Raw genomic sequence first — 24,416 nt, forward strand, 5'->3', positions numbered from 1 at the left:
TTTTCACTATAAAGTACATGTACGTTTATGGAAAATATACAATCGGTTAATAAAACAAAGTATAACTCAGTTCTATCTTAATCCATTCATGGAATCTTTCTCTCATAATTTACTCCGAGAACAGTGAATGTGGTATTGTCAGCATTTATGATTTACACATAGGCGGTCAGATAAATGGTCACTTCAATGAAAACTTTCTGCCAATCCTCTGTAAGCAACATTATTAGCACAGGATATAAACATGTTGTTCGTTCGATTTTTGTTAACATCACAGATAACTTTAGTCTGTAAGTGCCATTTGAATTTTTTCCCTCGTATTTTTTTTTAACACAAACGACAGCACACAGTTTAAATCCATAACTGGTCTCAATAGTAGTTGGCCTGCATTTCCTATCTAAACTGTATGTACAATGCACAATTGGTTCAGATATATGTCACATTCCTGAAATAAATAGTGGTTATTTCTCAGGAAGTTTTATATCATTCTTCGGTGAACTCTATGGAATTGTGGGTTACACAATAGCAAAGTGAAGAAGTTTGCATTAAAGCTTGTCTTCATCAAATCTTAGCTGTAGATTAAATGGCTATCTGCAATAAACAAAATCAACTAATGATTTAATCTAAAGCCAAAATGACTTGCAAATAAAAAAAAATACAAATAGATTTTCAAAGGACTGCAAACGATAGCATTGTTTAGCCGCCGAACAAAAAATTCTTTTTTAATAATAGTCTAATTAAATTAATTTTTTTATAATAATGTAAATATTTATGTATATTTTTCATTAAATATAAATGATTGGTCAAACAAAAAACAAATAGTATTTTGGTTTAAAATAGTTCATTTCATAATTGAAACTAACGGAAAACAATTTTTATTTTAAAACACCCCCCCCCCCCCGGTGAAACAAGAATTCCTTTTGAGGGGTTTTATATATTGTTAAATAGCATATTAACCCAAAAGGGTTTGTTGTTTTAATCAGGGAGGACATATGTCTACAGACAAAAATTCATTCCGAAAAAGCATTTTGCTTTGTACCGTAACAAATATGGTTTAAAATGAAAATTTACTTTAATATACAACGTAAACATATGATAATTTAGTTTTTATGCACATATCGGTCGCTATATAGTATATTTCTAACTCACATAGACCGATTTTAATGAAAAAAAAATCGATTTCCCGAAAGCAATTTTGTTTTAAAAATTACTAGTAGAAATTTTATTTTAAGAAGAATTAATAAGGATTTGATTATACTGTTTAGTTAATAGCCTTGTTTTTGAACACCTGAAATTTTTTTCGAAATATTTAGATGTAAAATGTAGGCGGGAAGCAAGCGTTAGCATTCACAGTTCTTTATAACGATGGTTAAAGCTGAACACTGCCCGTAAATAGGCACCATCACACATGTACATGGTATATAAACCCTTCAATTTCGTTACACCCGATTGCACATCTGAAACTCGTGGCCGACGTGTAGTGTTCCTTTCGTTGTCTTTGGATTTTAATGCATTTAATTGTTATTTCTGTGCATATTATGTCTGTAAATAATGCAATGACCAGTTCATTTGATGTTAGTACTCTCCTCGTTTGAAAAAAGTGCGTAAAACTTGACAATTTCATCGTGACCGAGTAACATGGCGAGGCAAGATGTACGTCCACACAGGTGAGACCTCTACAGCGATAAACTTTGAACTATTAAGAGGGCTATGGCTTATAAAGGGGTGTAGGAAGAGCGGTGCTGAAAGAGAAATATGGCGGGCAGTGCCTATTTACGAGCAGTGTTCAGCTTTAGCTAAACTAAAGTATGCCGATGATAAAATATATCCCCGAGAACTATCGAATGGAATGCAGATCATGACGTCAAAGTTGATTATGACGTCATATTGTATGAAGTACAGACAAATGAATTTTTACACAACATGAACAAAGTAAAAATGGCTTAAGAGACATATATGCTACTTCGTATTATATCATTGGGAGTGAAATGATATTAGAATTTTCTTCGTTTAGCGATGTACAGGCTTTGTATTGAATAAAAGGGAAGATTACTCGAAATATCAACAGCAGCTCTTCCTAGGTCACAAAAAATCATTTTTTTTTAACTTTGTACTTGTGTAATCAATATTTTGCTATGATTTTGATGATATTAATGTCTATACGTTATGTATGTCCAAAATTGTGTTGAAACCGTTTTCTTTTATGGTCTAATTTGACATAGAATTCGTGTTATCTTTTCTGATCACCAGTTGTCCGCCGGTGTAATGAAGAATAATGACCCCCGTAGAATAATGACCGGGGGTCATCTTTCTACGTAGAATAATGACCCCCCTAGCTGAAGAATAATTGGATTTTTCTGAAGAAAAAAGACCCAGGGGTTATTTTTCTTTATGTTAAACATGAAGAAAAATGACCCCCATAAAAAAAATGACCCCCCCCCCCCCCGTAAACATGAATAGAAATTGGTTACCCCGTACCCAAGACATGACTTTGAAATTACTTAATTGTTCACTCTGTTCAACTGATTTTGCAGTTACAAACACCGAACATGTAAATAAATCGCTGTATATAGTTGTTCATATCCGTAGCAAGCACACGCAAAACACTCTGACATTGCCAAAAATTGAATGTTAAAAGTTACGTTACTTCTCTCGTCGGCATACGGCGGGAAAAAGACGCAAACAAAGAAAATTTCATACACAATGAGGATATTGTGTGATAATTAACGAACAATAATCATGAAAGAATAATTGTTGTAATGATATAAGTAATATTCATTGGTGAATGAATTGTCAATCGAAGAATGATACATGTATATATCTTTATGGAAAAAGACTAAGGGGCAGTAACGTAGGAATATGAATACTTCTTATTGACATTTTTTGGGGAAAGTGAGTTTAAAAAAAATCATTCTGCGTTAGTTTTGTTTTCTTCTACGTAAAACATGACCATCAATATTCTTAACATTTGTTGTAATGTTGTTTTGTGATCATGAATAGACTTTATTCTTTTGGAGCAAATTTGTGAAGAGTACCTGACTATAGTAAATCTAAATAGATAATAAACACTGATCGATTATATAAGAAAAGATTGTTTCTAAAAGCGTTGATAAGAGGTTAGGGCCCATGTTAGGGGTTTATATCCCGCTGGATTTTGATCACACGATCTTTATTGTATCCAAAGTTACCAAAGCTCATACAAGCTATTGAATCAATAACCGTCACACAGGTACTTGGTATATAAACCCTTCAATTTCGTTACACCCGATTGCACATCTGAAACTCGTGGCCGACATGTAGTATTCCTTTCGTTGTCTTTGAGTTTTTCTATGTGCATATTCTGTTTGTAAATGATGCATTGACTAATTTATTTGATGTTAGTATTCTCCTGGCTAGAAAAAAGTGCGTAAAATTTGATAATGTCATCGGACCGAGTAAGACGGCGAGGCACGATGTACGTCCACAAAGGTGAGACCTCTACAGTAAAATACTGTAGAGGTCTGTCCCTTATATACAGTACCGATCACACCCACCCTAACAGCAAAGTAAACCCCAACTAAACCCCGGGTTTACTTTTTGGGTTTACTCTGGGTTTACTTTTTGAAAGTTTGGGTCCACTGACTCCACTCGGAGTTTACTACGAGTTTACTCGGGGTTTACTTTGGGTTTACTTGGATATTGCTTGTGAGTTCAATAGTTCGCACTGAAGTGTAGGTGACCCGTCTTTTATCTTACCATCCTACTGCCTGTAATTTCTGCCCCTTGTTTATTCCGAATACACAGTTAGTGTCTGTTTTAAGGGGAATACTTCTAACTGGTTTACCCTCTGTGTCTACACTGGGTTTACTTTATGTTTACTCTGTGTTTACTCTGGGTCCACTCTAGTGAACCCGAAGTAAACCCAGGGTTAAGTTGGGGTTTAATTTATGTTAGGTTGGGTCTGATCGGTACTGTAGGTTGCACTACAGTATTAAATATTACTATATATTCTTACCAATATTGCACAATTTTACATTCAGATTAAAAATTCAAAACGAACTTCTGGAAAAAATCCTCTTGACATCTTTTTAAACAAAGCCTCACTTACAATTTTCTATCAAAATACACATGTGCATCCAGCAATGCGTGAGACTTTTTACCTCGAAGTTACACATGTGCTTGAAATTTAAGCCCTGGCCTTTTCGTCCCCCTCCGGAAACAATACGCATCAAAAATGCAAATGACCTCGCATTATTACAAAAGTGGGATAGTTAGACCTCTTACACATTGTTTTTCATCTCATAAAAAGATCAGCACCTGTCTTGAGCGAAAACACTCCAAATTCAAAGGAAAAATTGGAAATTATTTTGCCTCAGCCATATTTTGACGTGAACCTTCAATGCAATACTATAGTGACACCTGCAAGGGTTGTAGGGACATCAATGATGAAAGAGAAATTAACGGACAGTGCCTCTTTACGAGTTATGTTCAGCTTTAAGATTATGATTTCTAGAACATTCATTAATTAAATTCAGATCAATATTGAGAACATACAGTTTTAATATGATAATCAAAAACAGTTTAACATTTAATAAATATCCATCTCCCAATTATTTTCAATAATTATTGAATATACATTTATGATGATCTTTGAGTGATATTCATTATTTACATGGTTTAGTTATTGTAAGTTTACATTTAACTATTAATGTTGCATTTTATTCCAAATATAGCAACATGGGCCCTTGTTTGGATGATGTCCATGTAAATATTTCAGCTGCAAATGTTCAAGAAAGTGACAAACATTTGTACAGAATCATTTACAACCTGTTAATATCCAAACTATCTCCATTCTACAGCTGGTGTTAAGCTGAACAAGGCATACTCATCTGGCCGGGATTTGTTTTCATCTACAACAAGTTATTAATTTACTGTTAGTTTGATTATACTATATCCTATCAATAATATTGATATTCATTACACATGCTTCTATTACAAAAGAAAGCAAACAAAACAATTGATTCTAATAACCTTATTACATTTTTAGGCACCTAGATATATATCTGTCTAATAAACTTGTTAAAATACCACGGTTTTAAACATTCACTTAATAACTAAAAACTGCATTACCAATAGAATTTGTCATTAATTACAAGACACTGTGTAATTCATGTAATTATGTACTATTATTCTTACCAGTTACTTCTGAATTGCATTATAATATATTATGCATAATATGCTTAAAAATAATAAAAATGGCAATGAAACAAGTTATACATTTTAAAGCGACATTTAATTTGAGATAAAATCATTTTTGTTAAATCTGGTATATTTAGCTACATGTAATATAAATCCTGTCACAGTGAGATATTTTTATTGACACACAATCACATATATAAACATGTCTTACATGTATCTTATTGACTGATATTTAACACGGACTGTGTGTCTTAGTTATCTATATCTAATTAATGTGAATGATAATGACTCAGACTTACCAGTCAGAGCGTCCTGTCTGGTGATATACCTGTAGACACACAGCTTCTTGTTGTCTGATCCAACCAAGAGACGGTGAGTGTTGACATCATAACTCAGGCCGCGCGGTTTACCCTTTTCTTGTGATTTTGTCAGTAGATGTGAAAGGAACTGACCGTCCATGTCTAACATCTGTACTGTGTCGGTTGTTGCATCACACACCAGGATTTGTGACAGCGCGTCAGTACAGATTCCACATGGCTGTAGTCCTGATCCTGATGGATGTCCTGTGTAGGAGAAACGATGTCTTCCTCCACGCTCTGTCACCACTACAGCACATAAGTCAGTCACCACGACATCCCCATTGTTGTTCTCTGTTATATAGTTAGGTTTACTATACAGTTTCAGTCCTGTGTTGTCATATTGTACGGTATGTGTGAGTTGTCCACTCTGGTTGTACCGGGTTACCTTGCCTGTCCCTGGTTCCTTTCTATTACCATACCCAACCAGTACATCCCCAGTGGATGGGGACCAGTACACACACCATGGTATACGTGACAAGTCTGTTCTCTCTATAAATGTGGAGGTTGTTTTCAAATCCTTTGACAGTTTGCTGATGTTATAATTCCTATCTATATAAATCAGTTCACTCTCACTATTCATTGTGTGCAATCCTAAACCACTACATGAATCCTCCACACGATGTAGAGGGACACCTGTTGTGTCTGTCAAAATGAGATTTTTTTTTATATCACTGATCCAAATCCGGCCTGATGTCAAGCAAGAAATATGAAAACAACCACCAACACCTGTCAATGTAAGAGAGTGTAGCAACTCGGGGGGAGACATCAGTTTCAGCAGACACTGGTTTCCTTGCTGTGGTTTTTCTGTCCCTGTGGTTGGGATTTCACTCAGTGACTCCATTACACCAGCAGTGGTTGGATTCAGATCTACACACATCAAATATAATCAGTTTATCATGTATTGTTTCAAGTTAAAACTATATAATTCTATTTGTTTTATGTATTTTTCATTAATTTTATATTTTCATTGAAGCATTACAAGTATGATACCAAAATAGCCAAGTGGCGTTATTCAGTAAATCAAAGACACAGGAAGATGAAATTTGCGCCACAAAATGTTCAAGTAATTTGCATTAAATGTTAAAATTATATTTTGAAATTAAATATTGTTTTTGATAAAGTAAGTGAAATGAAAGCATGCTAGATCATAAATTTGACATGCTGCGCAAAGTCAAAAATGAAAAGTTAAATTCAACATAAAAAAAAATGAAAATTGCAAGAACAGGTACTTTTCGAATAAATATATATATTCAAATAAAAAACCCATACTCCAGGGGACATGAAAATTAAAATTTCAGTAGAGGTTTTTAATACAGATGTGAATATAATTCAGTTTTTAATACAGGTGTGTGAGAATAGAGAAGAAAATGTCTAAACATTATATGCATTAACACTAAATTGCCATCTTGCCCCCCCCCCCCCCCCCCCACCTCATGTCCTGAACCCCTGACCCAGGGGCCAAGAATTTCACAATTTATGGAGAGGAGTTAGTGGACATCATAACCAATAACCATTTATTCAGTTTTTGGCCCACATGTGTGGGAGTAGAGAAGAAGATTTTTTAAGATTTAAAACATTTTTACAATATGGCCATATTGGCCCCACCCTAGAGCCTGAACCCCTCACAAAGGGGTCAAGAATTTTACAATTTTGGTAGAGGGCTTCATGGACATTATAACCAAGCATTTAGCTTTTAACAAATATATATAGGAGTAGAGAAGAAGATTTTCTAAGATTTAATACATTTTTACTGTATGGCCATATTGGCCCCACCCTAGAGCCTGAACCCCTGTCCCAGGGGTCACGAATTTCACAATTTTGATAGAGGGTCTCATGGACATCGTAATCATGCATTTAGTTTTTAACATATATATAAGGGAGTAGAGAAGAAGATTTTCTAAGATTTAATACATTTTTACTATATGGCCATATTGGCCCCACACTAGAGCCTGAACCCATGAACTAAAGGCCATGAATTTCACAATTTTGGTAGAGGGCTTCATGAACATCATAACTATGCAACCAGATTTTTCCTCACATGTGTGGGAGTAGAGAAGAAGATTTTTGAAAATTTGGCTTTTTTTCATATTTGGCCCCGCCCGTGGCACCCCAGGGATGGTAGAGCCATTTCACAATTTAGATTATTCTTACCATAGAGATGCTTCACACAAAAAATGGTAATGATTGGCCCGGTAGTTTTCAAGAAGAAGTTAAAAATGTAAAATTGTTAACGCACGACGACGGACGAAGACCTAATACAGGGCAAGTTTGGAGTCGACACTCGACAGATCGTTTATACTTAGAAATTACATGTATAAAATAAGCAAAACAAGAAAGTAAATTAAATGTGCACTCAGAGTACATGTTCAAAGATTTTTTCCCAGACATTTTTTGAAATAAAACATAAATGCCATTGTTAACGATGTGAAGGGTTTAGCACCAACCTAAAGACTATACATTTTTTATGTCACACATTGAGCCGCCTGGCAAAAGGCAAATTCTGTTGTTGCTAATTATTTGTGAATAGCATTGTTAACATAATCAAATAAACGATTTCTCAAACTTCCTCCTATTTTTCTGCAAGTGAAAACTCCCTAAATTTTTTGGTCTTGATGTATATGTACAATGGTTCCTCAATATGCAATTTATAATGATAATGACTCAGACTTACCTGTCAAAGCGTTCTGTCTGGTGATATACCTGTATATAACCACTGTGTTGTTGGACATTGATCCGACCCAGAGACGGTGAGTGTTGACATCATAACTCAGGCTGCGCGGTGTGAATATTCCTGATGGTCTTATCAGTAGATGTGACAGGAACTGACCGTCCCTGTCTATCATCTGTACTGTGTGGGTTGTACCATCACACACCAGGATGTGTGACAGCGCGTCAGTACAGATTCCATGTGGCCGTTGTAATGATCCCGATGGAGGTCCTGTGTAGGAGAAACGATGTCTTCCTTCACGCTCTGTCACCACTATTGCACCAGACTTATAATTTATATAGTTGGACACCACGACATCCCCATTGTTGTTCTCTGTTATAAAGTTAGGTTTATTATAAAGTTCCAGTCCTGAGTTGTCGTATTGAACGGTATGTGTCAGTTGTCCGCTCTGGTTGTACCGGGTTACCTTGCCTGTCCCTGTATCATAGTTCCCTACCTTGCCTGTCTCTGGTTTCTTTCCATACATTGCGACCAGTAGGTCTCCAGTGGATGGGGACCAGTGCACACACCGTGGTATCCATGTAGAGTCTGTTCTCTTTATAAATGTGGTGGTTGTTTTCAAATCCTTTGACAATTTGTTGATGTTATAAGTCCTATTTATATAAATCAGTTCACTCTCACTGTTCACTGTGTGTAATCCTGAACCACAACGTGAATCCTCCACACGATGTAAAGAGACACCTGCTTTGTTTGTCAAGATGAAATCATTTACAAAACCACTGACCCAGATCCGGTCTGATGTCACATAGGTAATATGATCACAATGACCAACACCTGTCACTGTGAGAGATTGATGGAGCTCAGCACTCGACATCATTTTCAGCAGACACTGGTTTTCGACGCATCGGTTTCCTCTCTCTGTGATTTGGATTACACTCAGTGACTCCATCACATCCTCCTTGTTGAGTGACTCAGTCATGGAGAGCTGGCTGGTGTGTAGTGTAAGATGTATCTGGGGGAGGGTTGTCTTTATGGAGGAGAGGAATTGTAGTGCACTGACTATGAATGGTGATTGTTCATATCTGTGTATATATCTCTGTATGCTGACAATATGTCTGCTCATTTCTATCATCTGTTTTAAACATCTGTGTTTGAAATTAAAGTCACAAAACACATTGTTCAATAGATCATACAGCACTTTATCAATGAGATCCTTCAGTTTCTGAGCCTTTGCTAACATCTCTAATTGACAGAGGGAGAATTTTGTGCGACAGGTCTTAAAATCAGCTTTGATTTGTGGCAGGAAAACAGGTATGTAAAAGAGAGCCTCACTTCTGATGGTGTGAATGGTTCCCCTGTGTTGTTGTTGTTTTGTTCTAAAGGCTGTTCTAACATCTAGTTGTCTGTGATTTCTATGCTTCCTGCAGTGGAAACAGACAGGGAGTTGACAAGGTTCACAGTACTTTATATAAACTTGGCTAGGATGTCTCACACAGATTTCTTGTGTTGGGATGTAGTTGATTTGATCACGGTGTGACACAACATCATGGTCTATTGTTTGGAGATCTTTTACATGGTTCTCTTTACACTGGGGACACAGATCACATGGACACGATACACAATGGTATTCTGTGTCCCCCGGGCACTTAAAACAGTGATATACTCTATACGGGGAGCTTGCTATGTCCATGATGTGGAGGGTCTAGTCCATTAAATCACAACCTGTTAAATGGAAAATAAAAGGTTATATTTACACTCTACCGTGTTTTTTCAATAAATTCTGTGATCTTTTAATGCCTCTAAATGCAACTTTCTAATCATTGCACATTGTATCACTGCAAATGTACTAATTGTACTTTACCTAAGTAGTTTCAAAACATTGAATTTTTTATGCTATCAGTTTAAAACTAGAGGTACTGTGAGCAAGCAAGGTCACAAATAACCCCCCCCCCCCCCCGCTAAGAAAAAAATAATAACTCAAATATTTTCTATAATAAAAAATGATGGATGCTATCTATTAAACCGTCCATGTTCTATCGCTAACAACTCTTCTGGGTTTTATTTAAATTGTTAATGCTAATATGAGTACACAAACCAATTTCTATTCTTTAAATTCCATTTTATTTCAACTTAACCGTTAATGCATGAAGACATTTGCATCTTTATGATAACAAACATGACTGGAATCAAGTGATAATCCACATGTCAAGCAGCTATTATATGTTTTGAAATTTTGGTATACCGAGCCCGATTTTTTTTTCGACAAATTTTCTCCACACAATTTAAAAAAAAAGAGGCCCAAGGGCCACATCACTCACCTGATCAACAATATTAATATGGTAAATACCAAGCCCTTTTGTTGTTGGGGACAATGATTTAAACAAACTTGAATCTACTCTATTTAAAGATGCCTCCACACAAGTTTGAGCTTTTCTGGTCAATAGATTTTGAAAAGAAGATTTCTAAAGATTTTCTCTATACATTCCTATGAAAAAAATCATCCCATATTGTGGCCCCACCCAACCCCCGGGGACCATGATCTGAACAAATTTGAATCTTCACTATCTGAGGATGTTTCCACTTAAATTGAAGCTTTCCTGGACTAATAATTTTAAAGGAGAAGATTTTGAAAGATTTTCTTTATATATTCCTATGTAAAAATTCATCCCCCCATTGTGGCCTCAACCTACCCCTGGTGACCATGATTTTAACAAACTTGAATCAACAATATCTCAGTATGCTCCCACTCAAATTTGAGCTTTTCTGGCCCAAGAGATTTTGAGAAGAAGATTTTTAAAGATTTTCTCTATATATTCCTATGTAAAAATCCCCCCTCCCCCCCGTTGTGGCCCGGGCCTTACCCCCGGGTACCATGATTTGAACAAACTTAAATCTACACTACCTGAGGATGCTTCCATACAAGTTACAGCTTTTCTGGCATAAAGTTTTTGAGAAGAAGATTTTTTTAGAATACCAACAAATTTTCAACAATTCTAAATTATCTCCCCTTTAAAGAAGGTGTGGCCCTTATTTGAAGAAACTTCAATTCCCTTCACCCAGTGATGCTTTGTGCCAAGTTTAGTTGAAATCTGCCAAGTGGTTCTGGAGAAAAGATGAAAAATGTGAAAAGTTTACAACAACAACACGACGACGCGACGACGACGACAGACAATGTACAAATTTTGATCAGAAAAGCTCACTTGAGCTTTCAGCTCAGGTTAGCTAAAAAGATAAAATGCATCGGAGCAGGCCATATTCAGAGGGACGGGGATGATAATTTAATAATTAATTTTATGTGAGACAGGAGCAAGTTTTGTGTCCAATTTTACGTTCTATTTATTTCCTTACATACAAGACATGTGACACAGACAGGAATTAAGTATTTTTACAAACAATGACCTTAAACTTGTCCAAATGACCTTGGGTCAAGGTAATACTGTAATAAGCAATATTTTATGTGAAGTAGGAACTTATAATGTTTCTCCATAAGAAAGATATGGATCGGACATGACTTTTTCACAGACAGACGGCCGGTGTAATGAAGAATAATGACCCCCGTAGAATAATGACCGGGGGTCATTTTTCTACGTAGAATAATGACCCTCCGGTCATTATTCTACGCAGAAAAATGATCCCCCGGTCATTATTCTACGTAGAAAAATGACCCCTTTGCCTGAAGAATAAGTGTCATTTTCATGAAAATGAGCACACTCCACATGAAGAAAAGTGACCCCTGTAGAATAATGACCCCCTTGTAGATTAAAGTTTTTCAGTATATTTTTTTTATTATTTGTGAAATAGTCTTTACACTATTTTAATTTTTACTGCTGCAGGTTATAGAAAGTAACAGAAATTATAATTCATTTTCAAATAAACTTAAAGTGAAAGAAGGGGTATATCTTAGAAAATAAAAATCCTTCCGTTATAACAAGATATTGCATCGGAGTATGGTTGTCATCTTAACAATTACATTTACATATATCTATGGTGTTCCGATAAAGCCACTTCGACCTATAGTGATAGTGCGAAGGCGAAGGAGCAAATGTGCGAAGATGCGACGACGAAGCGCAAAGATGTGATGCCTAAAGTGCGAAGGTGCGAAGGCGAAGGAGCGATACTACTATCGCACCTTCCCAACTTTGCACTCTGGCCTTCGCACTTTCGCCTTCGCTTTTTTGATTGCATTCAGCAAGTCTCGGTCGATTACATAGAATTTAATACAGCACCGTACTTTCCAAGGTTTTCCGATTAATCCATGCTATTATTGGTACGCATGCGCTAGGCCATCGCGCTTACTATGAATGTTTATAAATATTTAAATGTGTACATGTAACAAATATGTTTATCAGTGCTGGCTATGCCTAATCATTATCTACTCCACACAAAATTTAATGTCCGCCATAATGTGTACATATGCACTTCTAGACTCCTGTCACTTACCAGCCGTCTGTTTACCGTGAACCAAACATAGTAACATTCTAATTTCATTATGCGACACTCCTTGCTCATGCATGGATCCAGAGGGGGGGAGGGGGTCCGCCCCCGGAAAATTCAATATTAATAATTTTACGCAGTAAAACGGGAGAGGGAGTCCTATCCCCCTGGATCCTATCCCCCTGGATAATTTAATTTTATTAATTTTGTAAAAAAAAATTCCAAAATATGCATCGGAACCCTTTAAACGATGGAGAGCTCCGCAATTATAAAACATAGGTAATCACAGATTACAAAGCTCACCGAGACGAGGCATCACCTCTATGAGGCATCACCTTTATGAGACCACCTTTATCATATTATTAAGGTCTTCCGGTTCCAACGGAAGACCTTATAGTGATTGTAATGTTTGAACTTGAACAATAAAACTTTGTGGGATGATAGACCTATGTATGTACATGTGTTAACACTATTCTGTTTTGTTCGGCGTAACTTCCGGTCGTCACCGGAAGCTCTTCAAAAATAACTATCTTTACGCATTAAATTCTTTTGCCATAGAATAAATATATAAGTATAAATCTATACATACGTTATCAATGCAATGTTAAATCAAAAAAAAATTCTACTTCCGGTGAGATATCTCAAATATCTCAGGTAGCTTTTTTGAAACTCATTTTGTACAAACAAGTTCTCAGAATCTATAAAGGATCAAAGCGCAAAACGTTCATGACTGATAGACATTATATTGAAGATATGTTTAACCGGTTTCATTTTGTCTTCCGTCACTTCCGGTCCACACAAGAGGAGTTCAAACAAATCGAACTTTTTATCAGTTTAACTGTTTTTCATTGATATTTGTTGTGACTTCGATGAACAATAATGTACTAAAGACAAGTATACAAGAAATATTTAATACAATTTACATTGAACGCTTCCGTTTGTCCGTTTCCTGTCCCGAGACAAAAAACCCTTTTTCGACGAGATCTCATAAATGAGAATCAAACTTTGTGGGATGATAGACCTATATATGTACATTTTTTTAAACTATTTTATTTTGTTCGGCGTAACTTCCGGTTGTCACCGGAAGCACTACAAATAATATGTTTTTTCTTTATTTATTTCTTTTACATGGAATGAATATATCAGTATACAATCTTAGATGTGTCATCTTTATAATGTTAAATTTTCAAATAACTGTTCCTTCCGGTGAGATATCTCAAATATCTCTGTGTAGCTTTCCCTTTTACAAATGTGATGCCCGCAAGAATTTTGTCACTGTAAGTGAATGAAACACAAAGCTTTTATGAATGATAGACATTTGATTGATGATATGTTTAGCGGGTTTTATTTTGTCAACTGCCACTTCCGGTTTTCACCGGAAGGATTCAAATAAATCATATTTTTAACAACCAAACTTTATAACCTGTTTTGTTTAGTTCGGCATTACTTCCGGTCGTCACAGAGAGTACTTCAAAAATTGATTTCTTATTCAATCTCGTTGTTTTACATGGAAGGAACGTCTGGATATATCATTTACAAAACTTATCATATAAACTTTTTTCTCTATGTAAGAGAAGCAATGTCTACGGTTAAATTGATTCATGTTTATCAAAACGGAAGACATTTTTGTTGCTTTTGCAACAAGAGTCTAGTACGAAAAACATTCTTTATGATCTTGGATATTCATGGATTCTGTTTTGACACAATATCGTATATCATCTGTTAAAAAATTGTATGATAATCATATGTTCATATGTTAATCAATAAAATACAGGTATATTAAAATTAAACTTGCATCCTATCATACTTACAATATATATCAAATAAAACCATAAAATATCGTAAAAAATTGTGAGATATGATATTGTAACGTATGATATGACATTGTATTATGTTATACATTATAATTGTATTTGATCAAATAATAGAATATCATAAAACATAATATAATATAGTATTATATGAAAAAATACAAGTATCATATTGCTATAATACATCATAACATTGACACATATGATAGTATATTGTGTAATTAAGCATTGAATCATTATTTTTTGAAAGATGTGGTCTCATAACTGCAACGGTGTGTGCATACACGTTTGTTTTCACTCATCGTTGCAGTTATAAGACCTCATCTTTCAAAAAATAATGAATCAATGCTTATATTTACTTTTTTTAAACATGTATTTCCTTCCCGCAAATATGATTTGTTTTTTAAAAGCTCTGTCTTATTCAACGAGTTATGCGAAATAAACGGAATGGCCATTGGAACAGCCGAACTATGCTGACAAAAAAAGTGCACAGTGTTTTAAATTTTAATAACACAATTTTATTTTTCTTTGTGTAATTTAATGAATTTGCTCTTGGTAAACTAAGAAATTAATCAATAAATATATTTAACTGTCAAAATATATTTACATCAATGAAATATTTATCAGCGTAAGTAAAATAACAGGTCGTTATCAGGTTTGAAGTCGCGATAAGAGTCAGTTCCTGTTCTTCGAGAAATACTGAAGGAATACTAAATGTATTCATACGCACCAGATTTGGTGATTGGGTCTTCTGTGTTGTGCGTAAATATCACTCAAATCAACCAATGCAATTTAATAGAGGGAAAGAAAGTGAATGTAAATATTATAGTATGATATTGTATTGTATGATACTGTATCATATTTGATACATAATATAATATTGTATTATATAGTACAATATAATTTAATACAACATTGTATCAAATCAAATGATACAATATCATGGGATAAAGTAAAATATATATATAATACAATCATATTATACACCTTGTGTCATATGATACAATAATATATATTAAAATATCATTAAATACAATTTCATGTGATATGATAATATATCATATAAACCAAAATCATATTATACAATATCGTATGATACGATATTTTATAATATTGTATCATAAAAATCAATACTATACATAACAATATTACTATACAATATCATATCATAAAATATAAAAAAAAAATTGATACAATATTTTATTGTATCATATAACGTTTTACTATATAACATATGATATTATATTGCATCCTATTAAACAATAGTGTTTCAAATCATACAATACTATATCATAGGAAGCATGTTACATCATTTAACAACAACCACATCTATCTATCAAGCAGGTTTGAGTGAGGTAGGAGATTTCTCTAGCATCCTTGATAATGGAGATCAGACTCTGCATCCAAAGCAACCTCTACGTTTCATTTACAATATAGTTAAATCAACTATGCAAGCTATCATCTATAAAACATGTGACCTGTTCCAAAAAAACTAAACCTCATCAAGAATCATAAACCTATAGCTCTGATTCAGCATTCAAGCCTGTCAGGTGCATCAGTATTATAAGACGCACCATCCATACAAGTTTAAAGAAGTTAGGACCAGTAGTAACTAAGATATAATTACTAGAGGGCACCTGCAACAAAAACTTTAACCTGCTCCAAAAACCTTAACCTCCTCAATGATCCGAAACCTATAGCTCAGATTCAGCACTCAAGCCTGTTTGGTGCATCAGTATCACACACCATCCATGCAAGTTTGATGAAGTACAGACCAGCAGTAACTTAGATATTGCTATTAAAGGGCACCTGCAGCAACAAAAAACTTTAACCTACTCCAAAAACCTAAACCTCTTCCAGCATCTGAAAGCTAGGAACCAGATTCAGTAGGTCCAGATGCATCATTCATGTAATTTTGGTGAAGAGAGGACAAGTAATACATGTAGCATAGATACAGGAGCTCAACTAAAACTTTAACCAGCTCCGGACGCCGACGCCAGGGGTATAGCATATGCTCCCATTGACTTCGTCTCGGTGAGCTAAAAAGGCGAGAGTGCGAAGTTGCAAAGGCGAAGAAGCAATAGTAGTATCACTTCTTCGCCTTCGCAACTTAGCACTTTCGTCTTCGCATCTTCGCGCTTCGCCGTTGCATCTTCTATATTTTTCATATTGTTCATGAATTATACTTGCATTGAGGATTTCCACAATACAAACTGCTGGGTATACAAGTTCATCACCCAGAATTATTGATGAAACCAAAATTATGAAAAGTTTACTCCACTGTTAGGCATTATAACCAAGCTGAAGTTAGAAGGCACTGACAGCAGCCATTACGCCAGTAGAGGTTAACGGCCATTAAGGAAAATTGTCAAAGTACTGAGAGTACTCGTATACAAAATATATTTTACTTTATCATCGGCATACTTTTGTTTAGCTAAAGCTGAACACCGCTCGTAAATAGGCACTGTCCGCCATATTTCTCTTTCAGCACCGCTCTTCCTACACCCCTATATAAGCCATAGACCTCTTAATAGTTCAAAGTATATCGCTGTAGAGGTCTCACCTGTGTGGACGTACATCTTGCCTCGCCATGTTACTCGGTCACGATGCAATTGTCAAGTTTTACGCACTTTTTTTCAAACCAGGAGAGTACTAACATCAAATGAACTGGTCATTGCATTATTTACAGACATAATGTGCACATAAATAACAATTAAATGCATAAAAATCCAAAGACAACGAAAGGAACACTACACGTCGGCCACGAGTTTCAGATGTGCAATCGGGTGTAACGAAATTGAAGGGTTTATATACCAGGTACCTGTGTGACGGTTATTGATTCAATAGCTTGTATGAGCATTGGTAACTTTGGATACAATAAAGATCGTGTGATCAAAATCCAGCGGGATATAAACCCCTAACATGGGCCCTAACCTCTTATCAACGCTTTTAGAAACAATCTTTTCTTATATAATCGATCAGTGTTTATTATCTATTTAGATTTACTATAGTCAGGTACTCTTCACAAATTTGCTCCAAAAGAATAAAGTCTATTCATGATCACAAAACAACATTACAACAAATGTTAAGAATATTGATGGTCATGTTTTACGTAGAAGAAAACAAAACTAACGCAGAATGATTTTTTTTAAACTCACTTTCCCCAAGAAATGTCAATAAGAAGTATTCATATTCCTACGTTACTGCCCCTTAGTCTTTTTCCATAAAGATATATACATGTATCATTCTTCGATTGACAATTCATTCACCAATGAATATTACTTATATCATTACAACAATTATTCTTTCATGATTATTGTTCGTTAATTATCACACAATATCCTCATTGTGTATGAAATGTTCTTTGTTTGCGTCTTTTTCCCGCCGTATGCCGACGAGAGAAGTAACGTAACTTTTAACATTCAATTTGTGGCAATGTCAGAGTGTTTTGCGTGTGCTTGCTACGGATATGAACAACTATATACAGCGATTTATTTACATGTTCGGTGTTTGTAACTGCAAAATCAGTTGAACAGAGTGAACAATTAAGTAATTTCAAAGTCATGTCTTGGATACGGGGTAACCAATTTCTATTCATGTTTACGGGGGGGGGGGGGTCATTTTTTTATGGGGGTCATTTTTCTTCATGTTTAACATAAAGAAAAATAACCCCTGGGTCTTTTTTCTTCAGAAAAATCCAATTATTCTTCAGCTAGGGGGGTCATTATTCTACGTAGAAAGATGACCCCCGGTCATTATTCTACGGGGGTCATTATTCTTCATTACACCGGCGGACAACTGGTGATCAGAAAAGATAACACGAATTCTATGTCAAATTAGACCATAAAAGAAAACGGTTTCAACACAATTTTGGACATACATAACGTATAGACATTAATATCATCAAAATCATAGCAAAATATTGATTACACAAGTACAAAGTTAAAAAAAAATGATTTTTTGTGACCTAGGAAGAGCTGCTGTTGATATTTCGAGTAATCTCCCCTTTTATTCAATACAAAGCCTGTACATCGCTAAACGAAGAAAATTCTAATATCATTTCACTCCCAATGATATAATACGAAGTAGCATATATGTCTCTTAAGCCATTTTTACTTTGTTCATGTTGTGTAAAAATTCTTTTTCTGTACTTCATACAATATGACGTCATAATCAACTTTGACGTCATGATCTGCATTCCATTCGATAGTTCTCGGGGAACGTATCGTAACATAAAAAGTGAATGATATTAAAACAGTAATAAAACCGTTTATTTCCTGTATACTAGTATAGATGCTGACGTTTATGCTAGACTATAGAATTTATTCATATTAATAATCAGTATCAAATAATTGGCTTATTCAAAGCTTCCCTTCAAGTAAAAAGACTTTTTATAAATTATTGGTTTCAATTTTAGACTCTCCCTGCTGTATGTAAATAATTGAATGAAGACATTTTAATGCATGTAAAAACAGCTTGGCGCAGATGAAAGATCAATACAATTTTAAAATATTTTACGTAAAATTGGTAGAGAATATAAGTACCAATGTTAATCATCTTTGGAAATCAGACGGATATACCCGAATTTTATGTAAATTGCTTTTAATTAGTAAAAATGTGCCTTCTTTTGGTGATTTGATGAAATGGTTTAAAAACAATATCTTTAATAAACAAAATTTCTATTTCAAGCCCAAGCAAGAACCTCAATGCATATGACATAACAAAGGATTTTTCTTTAAACTATTTCTGATTAAATGTCATTATTTACCTGCGCCCATGCGATTACATCAAGTAGGTCAACCTTATCTTCGCTAGCCAAGGGTTTTCAGTCCACTCCGCACCCCATAAACCCTTGGCAGATCTCATTACGAAAACTCAGTGACGCTGTTGAGCTATCTAGTGAGCAACTTGAGTTGCGCCCCTTGCATATTTACAATTTAAGTAAATTTTTTGAAGGCAAAAGGACACCATTAACTAGTATACACCGTATGTAATGTACGTATAAATTGTTTGTTTTCAGTATTTTTGTATAAAATATCAGTAGTATAAGCACGACAAAACTAATGCGATAATAATTCTTTTTAATGTTAAAAGTGAAAGTGATTTTGGGGCACCTGTGAAAAATATCAACCATGTTAACCATTTTGAGTACTCGAAAAAAAAATTAAAACCAGGATCGAACATTAGGGGCACTCGTGAGATGTACTTTGGGCGCTCCAAAAATAGTTGCAGTGCTCTTGCATGGGGGTAATAGTTTTTTGGCGAAGTGGCCAGCACCCCAATTATCCCAAAAGCAAACCATTTATAGTTCAATAATCTTGTTTTGTTACACAGGTCAGGCTTAGATACGGTGCATATCCCTTAAAAAAAACCCTTTACTTAAGTGCCCCTTTTAAGGCTGTCACAGCTTTTTTTTTTTTTGTACAGGGACCAGGTCCCTTTCCATTAGGAAAATTATCGACATTTTTTGTCAAAGTGGAAAAATTTAAGATACCTTAATATATCATCAAAATCTTCTGTTTTAATAATAGCAAAATCTACTGTTCACTCCTTAAATTAAAGTTTAACAGCTCACATGATGTTCTTCGAAACTAACCAAGAGTAAAATGAAGACACAAAAATAGGGGAATTTTCAGAATTATGAAGATTCTAATTTTTTAAAAATTTTATTATGTTGATTTCCAAATTTAAATTTTTGATTTGAAATTTTACAGTGGTCAGGAAAATAAGAAGACTTTATTTTTTTTCACATGATTGAGACATGTTGATTTACATTTTTTTTAAATCAAGGTAACCCACAGACATAGATTAAAAAAAATATATTTTTTTTCAAAAATAGTAAATAAAAAAAAATAAAAACAAATTTGGAAAAGGGAACCAAATCTATATGATGCGGAATTATCATACTGAGGAATCATTTAAATTCGAGGGGGCTAATTTTCGTGGATTATGACTTTTTTTCTGATTCGTGGGGGTGTAATTTTGTGGATGCGTCGGTTACTGTTTCAGCAACAAAGATAACTCTTTCTAAAATTGTTTTCATTGAGGATTTAAATTCGTGGGGAGGGCTAACCACGAATACCACGAAAATAGAGCCACTACGAATTCTGATGATTCCACAGTACTTCATTTCAAAGATAAAATATTTGCAATATTTTATAAGCAAAATTCTGGGTAATATGTTACTGACATCTTGTGTATTTATGGGTATTATACTCTGTCCCGAGTTTTTGCTTCCACCACTTTTTGCTTGATATTTCAATAATAGTAAATACCTTTGTGCTCAAACAACGTTCATGTCCAGATTATCTGTTTTGAAACGCCCCCTCTACCGCTTCAGGTTTCAATACACATCCCAAAATTGAAAGTCTACGGAGATTTTGCATGGCATCACAAATAATTAAGCCCGGATGAAAACGTTAAAAAATTGCGCGATGTATTCCGAGTGTATACCGAATGGAGAAAAGATGTAAACATTTCCAAGATATCTTGGATATATTCCCTTTCATCGATTTCAATTGTATTTCTTTCACAGGTATGTGTATTTTTATTTAAAATGATCAAAAAGTGATGGAAGCAATAACTTGGAAGAGACTAGAGTAAAATCCTGCGACCTAATTACTGCCATAATGCAGAAGATCTGTTTACGAAGTCTAAATGATTTCCTGATAATCTGAACATTTACTTGGAAGGCTTAATATCTAATTACCAGATATCAACCAATGCTACTGTCTTCCCAATAACTGATAGCCTTCTTAAAGTTTTGTAAATTTCTCAGCACTTCAAAATGCATCACTTATACACATGTAATGCCGTGCCGTATAACTCTGTCCCTATGTAAGAGTTTCATATGCCCATTTCAAATCCTAAATTTACCAGTGTTTACCACTGAAGATACAACTATATTAATTCTGAATTAAAATAAGGCGAACGGACCTTGGGCGAACAGACCAAGAACGAACAAGAGGCCCAGGGGCCACATCGCTCACCTGAGCAACAATTGCCTTAATTCTGATCAAATTAGCATTACAGTATCAAAATATCTTGACAACTAAGTACAGTAGATCACTAGATCTTGCTAAAAAAAATTGAAAATCTGCAATTTTTATCCACCTCTTATTTTTTGGTAAATACCAAAGCCCTTTTGTTGTTGTTCCTGTAAACAGATTTTTCTCTATTCCTATATACCCCCCCCCCCCCCATTTCGTGGCCCCACTTTTCTCTAGGGAATCATGGTTTCATCAAACTTAAATCTGCATAACTTGTGCTTTCACACTAAGTACTGAGTTTTGGACCGAAAACTTTCCCAGAATATTTTTGAAGATTTTCTCTTTATATTCCTATGTAAAAATTCAAACCGCCATCACGGTCCCGCCCTACCACTAGGGACTGTGATTTTGCAAACTTAAATTTACACTACCCAAGGATACCTCTACACAAGTTTAAGCTTTTCTGGTTAAAAAGAAGATTTTCAAAGATTTTCTCTATAAATTCCTCAGTAAATATTCACCCCCCCCCCCCATTGTGGCCTCACCCTACCCCTGGACTATTATTTAAACAAAATTGAATCTATATGATCTGGGGATGCTTACACTCAAATTTAAGGCTTTCCTGGCCTAATAGTTTTGAGGAGAAAACTTTTAAAGATTTTCTCTATATATAAAAATTCATCCCCCTTTGTGGCCCCGCCCTACCCCCGGGGACCATGATTTGAACAAACTTGATTCTACACTACCTGAGGATGCTTCCAATCAAATTTGAGCTTTCTTGGGCTAATAGTTTTTGAGAAGAAGATTTTTAAAGATTTTCTCTACATATTTCTATGTAAAACTTGATTCCTCAATTGTGGGCCCAACCTACACCCGGGAACTATAATTTGAACAAACGTGAATCTTCACTACCTGAGGATGTTTCCATTTTAATTTGAGCTTTCCTGGCCTAATAGTTTTTGAGAAAAAGATTTTTATGATTTTTTCTGTATATTCTTATGTAAAACTTGATCCCCCAATTGTGGCCCCACCCTACCCCCGGGAACTATGATTTGAACAAACTTGAATCTACACTACCTAATGATGCCACCACACAAGGGTAAGTTTTTCAGGCCGCATAGTTTTTGAGAAGAAGATTTTTAAAGATTTTCTCTATATATTCCTTGGTAAAATTTAATCCCCAAATTGTGGCCCCACCCTACCCCCAGAGACCATGATTTGAACAAACTTGAATCTACACTACCTGACGATGCTTCCATTTTAATTTGAGCTTTTCTGGCCTAATAGTTTTCGATAAGAAGATTTTTAAAGATTTTCTCTATATATTCCTATGTAAAACTTGATCCCCCAATTGTGGCCCCACCCTACCCCCAGGGACCATGATTTGAACAAACTTGAATCTACACTTCCTGAGGATGCTTTCGTTTTAATTTGAGCTTTTCTGGCCGAAAAGGTTTTGAGAAGAAGATTTTTAAAGATTTTCTCTATATATTCCTATATTAAATATGATTCCCCTATTGTGGCCCCACCCTACCCCCGGGGACCATGATTTGAAGAAACTTGAATCTACACTACCTAATGATGCCTACACACAAGTTTCAGCTTTTTAGGCCGCATAGTTTTTGAGAAGAAGATTTTTGAAAAATACCAACAAATTTTCAATAATTCGCAATTATCTCCCCTTTAAAAAGGGCGTGTCACTTCATTTGAACAAACTTGAATTCTCTTCACCTAGTGGTGCTTTGTGCCAAATTTGGTTGAAATATGCCCAGTTGTTCTTGAGAAGAAGATGAAAATGTGAAAAGTTTACAACAACGACGACGACAACAACGACGACGACGACAACGACAGACAACGGACAAATTGTGATCAGAAAAGCTTAATTGAGCCTTTGGCTCAGGTGAGTAAATAAAAAATAGGGCGAACGGCGTCAAGTGAGAACGCCTTTTAGGGCGAACGAACATGCATTCATACTTCTACATATTGACAATTACTGAGGAAATTCGAAACTCTCCAATTCTTGTTCACTCATTTATGACAACACAAAATATCACGTTATACATATATACGGTCTAAAACAAACCTTCATCTTTCTTTTTCTTTAATGTAGGAAAACATTAAGGTCTCTGTCTAAACCCTCGGTCAGTATCATCACATTTTGGATAGAAAATTTCTTCCCTTCGACTTCCTTATATCAGGCGTCAAAACGGTGTATGGTCGTTTCGGCATCAACCAATCTAGACCCGAGGATTGGAGTGGGGTCTCTGATGTCCTTTAAATGAAACTGATTAAACACCGTTACCAATTGTGATGGGAGGAGTGTTGGATCCAAACATTGCTGAACAGTGTTGGTGGTAGATCCAGGAATTGTGAAATGTGACGCAAAAGCCCCCCCCCCCCTCCCCCCCCCACACACACACACACAGACGGAATAGGATTTCTGATGATTTTGATATTTTTTTTTTTGTGGGGATGGGTGGGTATTTCATTGCCAAGATTTTTGGGATGAAGCTGCCCCCTATCAAATACGATGCCACGTGCGTGCAATATTGCTAAATCTGTCTCTATATTTCGTTTTGTTTTGATTATTGGGTTATGTTTCGATTGGTTTCGTTTCGCTTTGTTCGGTTTATTTCGTTTTGTACTGTAGTTTAAACATATATAGTATTCTCCCAACGTATGCTAATTTTTATTTATGACCTCTAACCCGAGTCTACCCTGATGTCACATGGTATATATTCCAACATCCCAAAACCACCCGCTGGAGCTCCAGTTCCGTTTCCACCGTTGACCCTTCCACATCTACCTGAAACATCGTGGCATTCCGAGAAACCAAATAACCAAAAAGAAAAACAATAATGATGGGTATGTTACTGACCTGTATATTTAAAGCATGTTTATAGGTCATCATTTATAAACCTCTATGTGGCGCTATAAGCATCTTCTATAATTATTTTATTGATCTTAAAATACATTAGTG

General features: G+C 35.2%; 1 protein-coding gene across 2 annotated transcripts; it reads right to left on the minus strand.

Annotated features, from left to right (window-relative positions):
• Positions 1-9: 9 nt before the first annotated feature.
• Positions 10-23,637, minus strand: LOC128170970 (uncharacterized). Of its 2 annotated transcripts, XM_052836737.1 has the most exons (5): positions 23,520-23,637; positions 8,206-9,924; positions 5,475-6,401; positions 4,804-4,886; positions 10-588 (listed from the first exon to the last, which is right to left on the minus strand). In XM_052836737.1, exons 2-4 carry the CDS (start codon positions 9,890-9,892, stop codon positions 4,819-4,821), a joined length of 2,682 nt encoding a protein of 893 aa, XP_052692697.1. In that variant the 5' UTR covers positions 9,893-9,924; positions 23,520-23,637; the 3' UTR covers positions 10-588; positions 4,804-4,818. The 2 variants fall into 2 exon arrangements, with proteins under 2 accessions (XP_052692697.1, XP_052692696.1); XM_052836736.1 differs by lacking the exon at positions 10-588 and having other exon boundaries at positions 3,320-4,886.
• Positions 23,638-24,416: the final 779 nt, after the last annotated feature.

This window comes from Crassostrea angulata, chromosome 2 (assembly GCF_025612915.1).
Source record: "Crassostrea angulata isolate pt1a10 chromosome 2, ASM2561291v2, whole genome shotgun sequence".
NCBI lineage: Eukaryota > Metazoa > Mollusca > Bivalvia > Ostreida > Ostreidae > Magallana > Magallana angulata.